Source organism: Pseudophryne corroboree, chromosome 2 (assembly GCF_028390025.1).
Source record: "Pseudophryne corroboree isolate aPseCor3 chromosome 2, aPseCor3.hap2, whole genome shotgun sequence".
NCBI lineage: Eukaryota > Metazoa > Chordata > Amphibia > Anura > Myobatrachidae > Pseudophryne > Pseudophryne corroboree.
Window position 1 is genome coordinate 946,938,895 of NC_086445.1, and position 15,753 is coordinate 946,954,647.

The 15,753-nt window shown below is 42.3% G+C and overlaps 1 protein-coding gene across 1 annotated transcript in view; it reads left to right on the plus strand.

Annotated features, from left to right (window-relative positions):
* The first annotated feature begins 7,710 nt into the window (after positions 1-7,710).
* Positions 7,711-15,753, plus strand: part of POU1F1 (POU class 1 homeobox 1) — a 34,799-nt gene continuing 26,756 nt past the window's right edge. Inside the window, exons 1-2 of the mRNA XM_063956304.1 lie at positions 7,711-8,030; positions 11,449-11,514. Of these exons, the coding sequence (XP_063812374.1) occupies positions 7,769-8,030; positions 11,449-11,514 (328 nt within the window). The 5' untranslated portion in view covers positions 7,711-7,768. The remainder of the gene's footprint in view (positions 8,031-11,448; positions 11,515-15,753) is intronic.

Sequence of the window (15,753 nt, forward strand, 5' to 3'; positions counted from 1 at the left end):
CTGTATAATTTTTATTTCATTTTACTGGGTATATCGACTGGCATTGCAATGCATCGTAAGTATAGATGGTATGAAACCCACCATAAATAATAATATTGGACAGCCTCTTAAAGGTAAGTATAAGTATGTACCACTTGTCTTAATGATTGGCTGTAATAATCCTACAGTCTCAACAGCAAATGTTGGCAAGATGTATATTAAGTTAACTCGCTTATACCCATGTCACACCGCCTGAGGCGGGTCGCACTCGGGAGACTGACACGGGAGCTCCCAGGATGTGACCCGTCTCAGGCAACTTTCACACCACAGTCAGCAGCCCGGTGTATTGCTGGGTTGCTGACGTCAGCTGTGATACGGCAGGGGCGGCACTTGGAGATCACATGATCTCCAAGCGCCGCCCGTACATAGAGAGTGAACAGGAAATGGATCGCATTGACCTAGCTCCTATTCACACCGCACAGTGAGCCGGGTTGAACACGTGTTCAACCCTGCTCAAGAGCAGAGTTGAATTACCAGGTCACTCGACCCGGTATTTCAACCCTGGCACCTTTCACACCACACATGAACACGGGTTATGCGCATTCATGTGCCAAAAACCCGTGTTCAGAGGTGGCGGTGTGAAAATAAGATTTTACTTACTGGTAAATCTATTTCTCGTAGTCCGTAGTGGATGCTGGGGACTCCGTAAGGACCATGGGGAATAGACGGGCTCCGCAGGAGACATGGGCATTTTAAGAAAGAATTTAGATTCTGGTGTGGTCTGGCTCCTCCCTCTATGTCCCTCCTCCAGACCTCAGTTAGAGAAACTGTGCCCGGAAGAGCTGACAGTACAAGGAAAGGATTTTGGAAATCCAGGGCAAGACTCATACCAGCCACACCAATCACACCGTATAACTTGTGATAAACTTACCCAGTCAACAGTATGAATAACAACAGAGCATCAGTTCAACCCTGATGCAACAATAACATAGCCCTTATTGTAGCAATAACTATATACAAGTATTGCAGAAGAAGTCCGCACTTGGGACGGGCGCCCAGCATCCACTACGGACTACGAGAAATAGATTTACCGGTAAGTAAAATCTTATTTTCTCTAACGTCCTAGTGGATGCTGGGGACTCCGTAAGGACCATGGGGATTATACCAAAGCTCCCAAACGGGCGGGAGAGTGCGAATGACTCTGCAGCACCGATTGAGCAAACAATAGGTCCTAATCAGCCAGGGTATCAAACTTGTAGAACTTTGCAAAAGTATTTGAACCTGACCAAATAGCAGCTCTGCATAGTTGTAATGCCGAGACCCCTCGGGCAGCCGCCCAAGAAGAGCCCACCTTCCTAGTGGAATGGGCTTTAACTGATTTTGTCAGCGGCAATCCAGCCGCAGAATGAGCCTGCTGAATCGTGTTACAGATCCAGCGAGCAATAGTTTGCTTTGAAGCAGGAGCACCCAGCTTGTTGGATGCATACAGGATAAACAGCGACTCCGTTTTCCTGACTCTAGCCGTTTTGGCTACATAAACCTTCAAAGCCCTGACCACATCCAGTAACTCGGAATCCTCCAAGTCACGAGTAGCCACAGGCACCACAATAGGTTGGTTCATATGAAAAGATGACACCACTTTTGGCAGAAATTGTGGACGGGTCCGCAATTCTACTCTATCCATATGGAAAACCAGATAGGGGCTTTTATGTGACAAAACCGCTAATTCTGACATACGCCTAGCCGAAGCCAAGGCTAATAGCATGACCACCTTCCACGTGAGATATTTTAACTCCACCGTTTTAAGTGGTTCAAACCAGTGTGATTTCAGGAACTTTACACCACGTTAAGATCCCAAGGTGCCACTGGAGGCACAAAAGGAGGCTGAATATGCAGCACTCCCTTTACAAACGTCTGAACTTCTGGTAGAGAAGCCAACTTTTTTTGAAAGAAAATGGATAGGGCCGAAATCTGGACCTTAATGGAGCCCAATTTTAGGCCCAAATTCACTCCTGACTGTAGGAAGTGAAGGAAACGGCCCAGCTGGAATTCCTCTGTAGGAGCATTCCTGGCCTCACACCAAGAAACATATCTTCGCCATATACGGTGATAATGTTTAGGTGTCACGTCCTTCCTAGCCTTTATCAGCATAGGAATGACCTCGTCTGGAATGCCCTTTTCTGCTAGGATCCGGCGTTCAACCGCCATGCCGTCAAACGCAGCCGCGGTAAGACTTGGAACAGACAGGGCCCCTGTTGCAACAGGTCCTGTCTTAGAGGAAGAGGCCACGGGTCCTCTGTGAGCATTTCTTGCAGATCTGGATACCAGGTCCTTCGTGGCCAATCTGGAACAATGAGGATTGTTCTCACTCCTCCTTTTCTTATTATCCTCAGCACCTTGGGAATGAGAGGAAGAGGAGGAAATACATAGACCGACTGGAACACCCACGGTGTCACCAGGGCGTCTACCGCTATTGCTTGAGGGTCTCTTGACCTGGCGCAATACCTCTGTAGTTTTTTGTTGAGGAGGGATGCCATCATGTCCACCTGTGGCAGTTCCCACCGATATGTGATCTGTGTGATGACTTCCTGATGAAGTCCCCACTCTCCCGGGTGGAGGTCGTGTCTGCTGAGGAAGTCTGCTTCCCAGTTGTCCACTCCCGGGATGAACACTGCTGACAGAGCGCTTACGTGATTCTCCGCCCAGCGAAGAATTCTAGTGGCTTCTGCCATCGCCACTCTGCTCCTTGTGCCGCCTTGGCGGTTCACCTGAGCCACTGCAGTGATGTTGTCTGACTGAATCAGAACCAATTGGTCGCGAAGCAAGTGCTCCGCTTGACGTAGGGCGTTGAATACGGCCCTTAGTTCCAGGATGTTGATGTGAAGGCAAGTCTCTTGACTTGACCACAGACCTTGGAAATTTCTTCCCTGTGTGACTGCTCCCCACCCTCGGAGGCTAGCGTCCGTGGTCACCAGGACCCAGTCCTGAATTCCGAATCTGCGTCCCTCTAGAAGGTGAGAACTCTGCAGCCACCACAGGAGTGACACCCTGGCCCTCGGGGATAGGGTGATTAACCGATGTGATCCGGACCACTTGTCCAGTAAGTCCCATTGGAAGGTCCTCGCATGGAACCTGCCGAAGGGAATGGCCTCGTATTATGCCACCATCCTTCCCAGGACTCGAGTGCAGTGATGCACTGACACCTGTTTTGGTTTTAATAGATTCCTGACCAGTGTCATGAGCTCCTGAGCTCTCTCTATCGGGAGATAAACCCTTTTCTGGTCCGTGTCTAGGATCATGCCTAGGCCGTGTTGCCGTTACACTTCCAGAGAAAGTGATACGCTGTTCAGCAACTGCTCTTTTGATCTCGCTTTTATGAGGAGATCGTCCAAGTACGGGATAATTGTGACACCTTGCTTCTGCAGGAGCACCATCATTTCCACCATTACCTTGGTGAAGATTCTCGGGGCCGTGGAGAGACCAAACGGCAACGTCTGAAATTGGTAATGACAATCCTGTACCGCAAATCTGAGGTACGCCTGATGAGGTGGATAAATGGGGACATGAAGGTATGCATCCTTTATGTCCAGAGACACCATAAAATCTCCCCCTTTCAGGCTTGCGATGACCGCTCTTAGCGATTCCATCTCGAACTTGAACCTTTTCAGGTATATGTTCAGGGATTTTATATTCAATATGGGTCTGACCGAACCGTCCGGTTTCGGGACTACAACATGGTCGAATAATAACCCCCTCCTTGTTGAAGGAGGGGAACCTTGACCACCACCTGTTGAAGACACAATTTGTGAATTGCAGTTAACACTATTTCCCTCTCGTGGGGGGAAGCCAGCAGGGCCGTCGGTGAGGGGGCATCCCCTCAAAGTCCAGCTTGTATCCCTGAGGCACAATATCTATTGCCCAGGGATCCAACAGGGAGTGAACCCACTTGTGGCTGAAATTACGAAGACGTGCCCCCACCGGGCCTAGCTCCGCCTATGGAGCCCCAGCGACATGCGGTGGATTTTGTAGAGGCCGGGGAGGACTTCTGTTCCTGGGAACTAGCTGTGTTGTGCAGCTTCTTTCCTCTGCCCCTGCCTCTGGCAAGAAAGGACGCACCTCGGACTTTCTTGTTCCTTTGTGTTCGAAAGGCTGCATTTGATAATGTCGTGCTATCCTAGGCTGTGCTGGAATATAAGTCAAAAGATCAGAATTACCAGCTATAGCTGTGAAGACCAGGTCCGAGATCCCTTCTCTACACAATCCTCAGCCTTCCATATGCCTCTTAAGTCGGCATCACCTGTCCATTGCATATTCTACAGGACACGTCAAGCAGAAATCGACATAGCGTTGACTCTAGAACCCAGTAGACTAATGTCTCTTTAGGCATGTTTAATATATATACATATCTAAAGACAGCATCTTTAATATATATATCTATATATATATATATATATATATATACATATATATATATACATACTAGGGTCGCAATCTCTGCTGATAAGGCACCTGTCCACGCTGCTACAGCGCTATAAACCCTTGCCGACACAATCGCCGGTCTGAGTAGTGTACCAGAATGTGCACGCTATCTGCAGGATCCCTGAGGATAGCTGTTTAGTCAGGGCTACCTTTTGGGCAAACGTGACACCCTAGGGGAAGATTCCCATCGTATCCTGGCCCTAGTAGGGAAAGGATACTCCCTGAGAATTCTTTGTGGGAAACTGCAGTCTCTTGTCTGGAGATTCCCGCTCTTTTTCCTCATGAGAGGAGGGAAATTTACCTCAGCTTTCTTCCCCTTAAACATGTGTACCCTTGTGTCAGGGACAGATGAGTCATCAGTGATATGCAAATTATCTTTTATTACAATAATCATATATTGAATACTTTCCTGCCCTTTTGGCTGTAACTTTGCATTATCGTAGTTGAAACTGGAGTCAGACCCCTGTGTCGATATCAGTGTTTATTATTTTGGATAGTGAGCATTGAGAGACTCTGAAGGTCTCTGCGACATAGGAACAGACATTAGTAGATTCCCTGTCTGTTCTCGAATCTTTTGTGCAATAAATTTTCCTTAGCACTTACACATATCCAAACAGGTGTCGGCGGGAATTACTGACTCGCTCCCGCTGCATGAGCCAGTTGGAGAGTTCCCTGTCCTTAAGCACGGACTTATTTATTGAAACAAACATCCCTATGCAACCAAGGTTGTTTCACGGGATGAAGCTGTGAGTTATTGTACATAAAGGTGAGCAAAGTATTTCTGTGAGTCTCACTGTTTTGTGGTCGGCGCCACAATTTGCGTATGTGAAAATAAAAATGTGTTGTAGAGAATTATTATGAGAAATCTGGAACTCATCGGATGAGCTCAGGTTTATAGAAGTATTCCTTCCACTCGTTGCCATTTGCCATTGGTTTACATTTTGGTGACATCAAAGGACCATACTGTACGGTATCTCTCCTGCTGTCCCAACTAATTGCTGTACAGACATACTGTATTATGATGCATAGATATGGTATACACTGAAGTTCATCTGGATTTCTCATTGTACATTTCTGATATCAATCATTTTTCACTTAGGGATCTATTCATGAAGCAGTGAAAAGTGTGGAGAAGTGAGCCAGTGGAGAAGTTGCCCATGGCAACCAATCAGCATTGAAGTAACATTTATAATTGCATACTATACAGTTGTACGGAGCAGCTGATTGGTTGCCATGGGCAACTTCTCCACAGACTCACTTCTCCACTCTTTTCACTGCTTCATGAATATACCCTATAATAACTATAAGCTTATTCAGTAATCTACATATTTGAAATGTTTGTATGGGCTGTGAAAGTCGACATGAAAATTTCAGCATAGTCGAAATGTTCACGTTTTACATGTCATCATTAACATGCCGAATGACTCATATGACGCAAATGTGATAATGTATGTAGAGACAACTGTGTACAGTAGATTGTGGTAGATATTCAAACAAGCAATGTAGTCAGCCATGGAAATAGTGTTTCATAATATATGAGAATATAATAACCCAACGGGGCCGGCTCTACCATTAGGCAGCTTTAGGCGGCTGCCTAGGGGTGCCAAACACTGGAGGGCACCACTGAATTCATCCAGCAAAAAACTGAAGGATTTCTCTGTAAGCGGGTCAGTAATGAACTTACAGATGAGGGAATGGAACACCATAAGGGGCCAGATGTACTAAGCCTGAAAAGTGATAAATATCACAGAGATAAAGTACCAGCCAATCGGCTCCTAACTGTCATTTTTCAAACACAGCCTGTAACATGACAGTTAGGAGCCGATTGGCTGGTGCTTTATCACAGTGATATTTATCACTTTTCAGGCTTAGTACATCTCCCCCATGGAACATACAAATATATGTATGTCTGTGCGTATATACAGTATGTATTTATATGCATACAATTAAAGCGATGTTGGCATCCCAGCATTCAGAATTCTAATGCCGGAATCTCAACAATAGGCATCCTGAAATTTAGTATGCTGGGGAGGGTTATGGATAGGCTGTGGGGAGGGAGGGTTAGTGTAAGGGGTAAGGGTAATTAATTTAATTAAAAATGTCGGTATTATGGTGGTCGGGATACCACTGTCTGTATTTTGACCGTGGCATCCCGTACCCAACCCCAATTAAATATCCTCACCAGACCCCATATACAGTATTATACAGTATGCAGATGCATCCTTTCTTATCTATGCCTGCCTAGTCGCAGGCGTGCACTTCCAGCGTGACTAGGCGATCCGTCCACCTAGTCACGACGGGAGTGCACAGAGCCGCTTCCCATTGTAAGCGTTTCTGTCTGGGCACGCGTGCCTGCCCGGTCAGAGACGCTCTCCATTCAAGTGAATGGGGAACATCTCCGTCCGGGTGCGTGCGCCCGTCCAGACGGTAACGCTCACAGTGACTAGGTGCGTCCAGGCGGGCGCGCCTAGTCACAGAAGGAGCAAAGATAATGGAGGCTCCTTCTGTATGAAGAAAAGACGGCACTAAAGGACTTTTAAAGTGAAATATATTGTGAACAAAGTAAAACATTTTTGCAGGGGATTGCAGGATAGGGGGCGCTAGGCTGAAACTTTGCCTAGGGTGCAGAGAGACCTTGCACCGGCCCTGTAACCCAAGACGCAAGGCTTCAGCTGCAGATTCTTACAGTATATTGCAGAAAATATATCAGACACTATGGGGCCGTTTGAGAGTAGCATGCTTTTGCATGCTGGGAAATCAGTGTGGATTTGTGCCGTCTGCAGTAATTGAAGTCAGATATTGGTAATGAGCAACAGAAGTCACTGTTACAATAGTAAGAGCGGTAATAAACCTAAGTTAAAATGTGGTCCTATGCCACCCATGCAATAATATATAATTATATTATCTACATATTTTTTGGATTCCAGATGTCATGCATTTTTGGTTGAAAATTCACCTATAACAATTAGAGAAATCCATCCAGAAATCTGTCATCAGTCTGAATTTTTGGGAAACGTGCTACACTACTACTGCTGCTCTGCATTACAGGTGCATAGTGTGGGTCTCTAAACCTGTCTGCAGTGTTTTACTTCCACATAAATGGCTTACGCAGAGACAGTTTGAGCGACCAGCACATCTCAGGTTTCTCTGCAGCTAGACCAATAGGCCATTGTACTGGGTGGGAAGGACAGCTGATGCGTTTATGTAGCAATCTCCAGGGAAGAAATCATTAACATGGATAAAGGGATTTCCTACCAGTATAAATACCTGCACACGCCACGCATTCAGCTGCCTGTCCCTTAATGCATACATGCAAGCAGAAGAAAACTTTTTATTGAAAGATTCATATAGGGTTTTTTTTAGAAGTTCTAAAACCCAAAAAGGAAAACATTTTAAAACTCACCTGTTTTTTTCGCCACTCTCTGGGGGGATGAGTTTCCAGGCCTTTGTGACTGCTGATACATTTATACCTATAAATTCAGATTCTTCCGCCACTTTCCCCCTTAGGATGCATCACAACACAGCCGAATATCTGCCTGTCACCAATCATACAACTAACATGGTATCCACAGGTACTTGTATTTTCTAATTGCTGGTTTCGCTGTATAGCCATATGCTTAGTTTGAATCTAGATCTCAATGTAACTTTAGTGTGAGTTGCTAGACAGTTCATTGCCTGATTCTCAGTGTTGATGTTATAAGTTTTGTGTGTATTTTTATGTTCATTATTTATCTGACATTTCAATTGTCACTGAAAAACAGCGACAGTTTGTGAAATAGTGCAGAAACGAGTAATGATATTGTTGTAGTTAATAATTTTTATCCTTTATTATATAATCGACATATATTACTTTAACAATGTTTTTCCTGTTTTCATGGTTTTTGTGTCGCTGAGTTTTCAGTCGCTTTACTTCCAAAAAGTGGATCATATAAGCAATATTCTAACGATGTATATGTTGAGACAATTAATATTGTCAACATCATGACAGTGAATCAATTAAAAATATATATATTTTATTTACAATTTGAATGTATTAAATCCAAAGTGATATTTTAAACAAAAAGACCAGTAGATTAGTTCCCTTTTTTGTTTTTTTCTTCTTCTTAAAGCAGTAGTAATAACAATAGTACTAATGATATTAATAACAATAATAACAATATTTATGTGAAAACTAATAATAATAATAATATTATTATTATTATTATTATTATTATTATTATTATTATTATCATCATCAGTATTATTAACAACTATTATTTAGAATGCTACTCATACTAGTAATATAAATATTGGTAATAATCAGCATTATTCATACAGACGTTATTATTCTAATAACAATACTGGAGCTGCAGTAAACTATACATAAATTAGTTTATTAATTGTAAACCACAGTGGAATATGCTGCCACCGTATACAGTAAGTGATTGTAATAATAAAACACAATATTAGTTTTACACTAGAGACTCGCTGTTATACTATCCCCGTAATCCTAAGAATCAGATATATTTTATTTTTGTATACTACAAAGTCAAATTTAAATCTATTAAAAATAAGGCCCTATATTTTCTCCACATATACTGTAATAAGCTATCCATGAAATGAAGTTATTTTAACTATGACACACTAATTTGATTGTATGGATTTCTATTCAGCACACATGTTGCTATTACAACAGGTTTACTGTTTTGCTGGCAACTTCAATAGAAAGGTGTACTGTAATAGTGTTAAGGAGTTAATTAAAAAAGCAACAGAAATGCATTCAGAGTTGGAAGCAATTTGTGTCTGGGTAAGCGTAGAAAGCACCCTAGGGGAAAGAAAATTGTCTTTCGCTACCTACTGTATGCAGTGTTAGCCACAATCAACTCTACACTGTCAGCGAATGGGCCTCATTCCCCGTGTGAGTAACAAGAGTAGATGCCGTGACAGCAGTTCAATATGGGGTGTGGCTTAATTGTGAGCACAAAAAATGTGCAAAATCATACAACAGTACACAATTCGTGTGCACTGCAGGAAAGTACATAATAAGTATCCAAATTGCCTGGAGACTGTAAAATGGAAATTTAACAATAGCATATTTGAATAATTAGGTGTGTATTTGCTGGGCATACACGTGCAGATAAAATGTCTGTCAGACCATCAGGCATTTTATCTAGCAGCCTCAGACCCTACAGATATCAATACATACAATGTTATGGCACCCGATGCCTGCGTTCCTCCCCTGGGTAGTTATTTCCCCGTTCCTTCCAATGTGACTGACTTTCAACTTAGAAAATATCACATTGGGTGGACATGCTTTAAAGAGGCAGTGGTTAACAGTATATATTGTCTTGTATATGTCCTTTTGAAACTTTTGCTAAATGCATGACATTTAATTTCTGACTTCTTTCTTTTTAGCCCTATGTTTATATGTTCGAGCAGAGTTTTTCTTTCTGTATACCACTGTATCCAATACAGAGAACCCAGTAGAGCTACTCTATGTCATATCCAAGGGCAGGGAAAATAAACAGCTATGCCTACTCATTTCAATACTAACTATTGTACTTTCCATTTCTGTTTTGTTCCCTCTATCCTCCCTTTATATCGCTCTCCCTCTCCTTATTTAGATCCCCCTTCCCTATCCCTTCTTTTTCTCACTCACTCCCCATCTCTCTATCTCTCTCCCCCTTTGCACCACCCCTCTCCCTCATCTCTCTCCCTCCACATCTACCACCTCTTTTACCCCTTCTTTCTTCAGTCTCTCTCTCTCTTTCTGTTTCTCCCATTTTCCTGTCGCTGTCTCTTCCTCTTTTCTCTCTCCATCTCTTTTTTCTCTCTTTTCCCCTTTTCTCTCTATCCCCCTCTTTTTTCTCTCTCGCCCTTTTCTTGACCTCTCCTTCACTTTTTTTCTCCTCTTTATTTCTTTTTCTCTCTCTTGCCCCCATGTTTTCTATTTCTAACCTTCTTTTCCTCAGAGTCTCTCTCTTATTTTGGGGAAATTTCATAGAGAACAGCTGCAATTTTTTTATGCTGCTTGTCGCTCATCTTTTTAAGTACGAGTAGACCCCTATGTCTTAGATATTGCTAACAAAAAAGACGGAAGCTAGTAAGATAAAGCGGTGTGATAGTAGAAGTTGAAAGAAGGCATGTGCAAGTTAATAATTATCTGAATGTAGGAAAACCCCTTTAACTGCATTCCCTGTAACAGTGGTTCCCAAACTTCTATGAATAACAATATCCTAGAATATCAGAAATTTTTTTTCACGGAACCCCTAGGCCAAATGTTTCTTAATGAGAAATTCAGAAAAATATTACATTAAGTTAATTGTGTTTATTTATATGTCATCCTTAGGTTCAGTTATGGGGTGAGGGTCAGGATTCACTTATGTTTGTCCACATATTTTATGATTGGCAGTCACAAGCACTGATTTCGCATATTACATTAACTCTAATCAATTTGAATTGGTCCTGGACCACCAACTCAGGGCACCTCTGCAGGTGACCTGAGGCACCCCAAGGTGACATGGCAGCCAGTTTGGGAACCACTGCCCTATTGACAGCGATATGACATTAATGGCTGGTACTTATACTGCTTTGATACACCCACAGAGGTGATCTTGCAGGAGACAAATATAACCAACATATTCAGTAGGCATCTACTTCACACAAATAACTTAACATTGACATACAGTACTTTAAGCAACAAGTATTAAGCAACTTGATGAAAAATAAATCAGCATAAATAAAATAATTACTCCAAGTTACGCAAATAACAGTTTTCTTTCTTCCAGACTTTTTACACTTTCTCTGCTTAGAGGTAAATGATGCCAAACCTTAATCAGCATTTTGTATAAATAAATGATAGGAACTGTATGAAAACAAAGTATACTTTCTGAATGAATCTTGAATACTCATACATTTTCTTACCAGTCCCGTCTGTTTTGTCTTTGGTCCAAATTCCTAAATTATCTCATATATACTTCTCTGTGCCTAACGTGGAAAATATACCAGCAGGGCTGCACTATCCAAACCCCTCATGCCACTATGGAAGCCAGCAATCTACCTACGGGGTGATGGCAGGTAAGAAACTCTTATTTGATTTGAAAAGGTCATACTGTAGTTCTGCTTTACTCTTTCCTATGGACATTCTCAGCAGACCTAGGGGTAAATTTACTAAAGCTTCTAAAATGAAAAGGGGCGATGTTGCCCTTAGCAACCAATCAGATTCTGTCTGTCATTTTCTAGGATGCAAGAGAGAAATAAGAGACAGAATCTGATTGGATTCTATGGGCAATATCAACCACTTTTCATTTTTAGAAGCTTTAGTAAATTTACCCCCTGGTGCCCTGTTCAGATCCTCTCCATTCTCTCCATGAAAGCCGACATACAATAAAAGTACAATCAGTATACACAGACAGGTGGGTGTAAGGTGTGTGGTGAACATGGGTGAAAAGGAGCCCTGCACCGCACACCCTGCAGTGCACCCAGGACAGATTCTTCATACTATTCTTTGGGCTGGCTGCACCAACTTTCTAGCAATGTCTTTGGGAAATATGGCACCGGTACAGGAGATAACAAAGACACCTTCACTGGTAACGGGTATTGGGCGGATGGGGTCCTGCAACTAATCCCCACCATGTCCTAAAATACCCGTTTCATGCTACAGGTTCACTTCAAATTGTGCATAAAATTCTAGTGGACCCAAGCCATGACAGCCATGCAGAATGTCAAAACTCACTAATTAGGATGGGGCATTACCAAGAATGAGAGTGTATGAGATCCTCTGCCCAACCTCAGCATCCCTGACTCCAGAATTTCCTACTAGATGACTCTAGGCATAGTAGTTTCTACCATCATTTCTTTTTTCTATTTTTTTTTTTTTCATAAGTGTCATACTGTATTTTAAATGTTTCTGGAGTAGTAATAGTATAAGGCAGTGGTACCCAAACTTGGTCCTCAAGGCACCCTGAATAGTCCAAGTTTTAAGTTGACTTAACTATTACCTCAACCAGTTTAATTTGACCAACTGGTTTCAAGCATGGATATCCTTAAAACATAGACTGTTGGGGTACTTTAAGGATCGAGTTTGGAAAACTTTGGTATAAGAGAAAAGAAGGAGAGAGATTCTGCACAGAACCTTACATTCAGGGTCGGACTGGCCCACAGGGGTACCAGGGAAACCTCCGGTAGGCCCCACTGCCTGAGGGCCCACTCCTTCCTCTAGGGATCAGGTTCCAGACTGTGCACTTGTATTATACATGGTAGATATGTTGCATTACACTGCACTAAACTATTGTGTATTTCAAGCCTCTATGGAAGATGGTCACACCCTTTTTGTAGGCTGGCCACACCCCTAAGTTAGGGCCATTATGACGGCATCCCCCCGGTGGGCCCTTCATGCCCCAGTCTGACACTGCTTACATTGTAATTTAACCAGACAGAAAACCAACATACTGTATAGTAAATCGTGCCCTTTAATCTGGGTAATACCTCAAAATTAATGGGGCTCCAAAGAGTCACATGGTATTATGTATTGAGTCGCAAGAAGGAAGTAGACTCTTTTCTGGGGCTCTCTTTTGAAAATGAATACATATAATAAAATATAACTTTTATTCTAATTCATTAAAATAAGGTATTATTTGTCCTGAAAGCAAGTATATAGTAACAGAAGAAGAAATGAAATAGAAAAATTTGTACAGCTTAATACTGAATGTATCAGCCAGTATTTGAGTGGATGCAATATTTTGGAAATTAAACGATCCCGTAAACCACTATGACCAATGACTGTATTATTTTATTTGAGAAAAAGAAGGATTTCCTTCTTCAGTCAAAAGAAAACATCAATGAGATGCAAGTAAGATGTCGAAGATATTGTACAGTGCATCCGGAAAGTATTCACAGTGCTTCACTTTTTCCACATTTTGTTATGTTACAGCCTTATTCCAAAATGGAATAAATTCATTTTTCCCCTCAAAATTCTACACACAATACCCCATAATGACAATGTGAAAAAAGTTTTTTTGAGATTTTTGCAAATTTATTAAAAATAAAAAACTAAGAAATCACATGTATATAAGTATTCACAGCCTTTGCTCAATACTTTGTTGATGCACCTTTGGCAGCACTTACAGTCTGAAGTTTTTTTTAATATGATGCCACAAGCATGGCACACCTATCTTTGGCCAGTTTCGTCCCATTCCTCTTTGCAGCACTTCTCAAGCTCCATCAGGTTGGATGGGAAGCATCAGTGCACAGACATTTTCAGATCTCTCCAGAGATGTTCAATCGGATTCAAGTCTAGGCTCTGGTTGGGCTACTCAAGGACATTCACAGAGTTGTCCTGAAGCCACTTCTTTGATATCTTGGCAGTGTGCTTAGGGTTGTTGTTCTGTTGAAAGATGAACCGTTGCCCAATCTGAAGTCAAAAGCGCTCTGGAGCAGATTTTCATCCATGATGTCTCTGTACATTGCTGCATTCATCTTTCCCTCTATTCTGACTAGTCTTCCAGTTCCAGGCACTTAAAAACATCCCCACAGCATGATGCTGCCACCACCATGCTTCACTGTAGGGGTGGTATTGGCCTGGTGATGAGCGGTGCTTGGTTTCCTCCAAACATGACAAATGGCATTCACGCCAAAGAGTTCAATCTTTGTCTCATCAGACCAGAGAATTTTGTTTCTCATGGTCTGAAAGTCCTTCAGGAGCATTTTGACAAATTCCAGACGGGCTGCCATGTGTTATTTACTAAGGAGTGGCTTCCATCTGGCCACTCTACCATACAGGCCTGATTGGTGGATTGCTGCAGAGACGGTTGTCCTTCTGTAAGGTTCTCCTCTCTCCACAGAGGAATGCTGTAGCTCTGACAGAGTGACCATCAGGTTCTTGGTCACCTTCCCGACTAGGGCCCTTCTCCTCCGATTGCTCAGTTTAGACAGTCGGCAAGCTCTAGGAAGAGTCCTGGTGGTTCTGAACTTATTCCATTTACAGATGATGGAGGCCGCTGTGCTCATTGGGACCTTCAAAGCAGCAGATATTTTTGTATAACCTTCCCCAGACTTGTGTTTTGACAGTCCTGTCTCGGAGGTCTGCAGACAATTCCTTTGACATCATGCTTGGTTTGTGCTCAGACATGCACTGTCAAGTGTGGGACCTTATATAGATAGGTGTGTGCCTTTCCAAATCATGTCCAATCAACCGAATTTTCCACAGGTGAACTCCAATTAAGCTGTAGAAACATCTCAAGGATGATCAGTGGAAACAGGATGCACCTGAGCTCAATTTTGAGATTCAAAAACTTTTTTCACATTGTCATTATGTGGTGTTGTGTGTAGAATTTTGAGGGGAAAAATAATTTTATTCCATTTTGGAATAAGGCTGTAACATAACAAAATGTGGAAAAAGTGAAGCCCTGTGAATACTTTCCAGATGCACTGTATATACTGTAGACTCCCAAAACATACTGCTATATCCAATTATGATTAAATATCTGGTATATATGGTGAGTCCTATTGTACACTATCCCTCTGGTAGTGAAATCAATAATCATGTGATATAAATCATTCGCAACACATAAAACACAACTATAAAACACACAATATGAATCCAATACATTTCAGCATTTACATCAAGAGATTCTTGTGCTGAGCGATCTAGTATCCCTCAAGTTTCCTAGTGCGACTACATGTACTGTATGGTCGTATACCCTGCCTGATATACTTAGAATAGCTAACCATATATCATTTGATATGTACACAGATCTTTACTCAGTATACATGAAATTCATAAATGTGGTAGTTCTCAGATATCATTAACTAAAAGATAAAAGGAAACCAAAAGATATAAAATTTCATGTTTCCTTCCCTGTTTCTACTTCCCACCTGTGTGCTTACAACTAACAGTGAACAGGAAGGTGAGAGCACAGGGGTTAATTTGAAACTAAAGGAAAGAAGTACAGAAAATTGGATCTGCTGTTTTATGGATTGTCACCTCTGTCACACCTGTTAGTAACAACCAATGTAGGGGAGTTGGAGGACCCTCTCACAATGGGAGTCCAACGGAAACCACAGGGTTAAGTGCAATTTACACATACGTTGTTTGGACCATCTCTCGCATGTGTTCAACAAGACTGCATAAGATGAGGTTGCAAACAATGGGTGTGGATAATTAGATCGTCAGTGTCTAGGTCGACAATGTTTAGGTCGACCACTATAGGTTGACAGTCACTAGGGCGACAGGGTTTCTAGGTCGACAGGGTTTCTAGGTCGACAGGTCAAAAGGTCGACATGAGGTTTTTGGGTTTTTTCGGTGTTGTTTTCTTC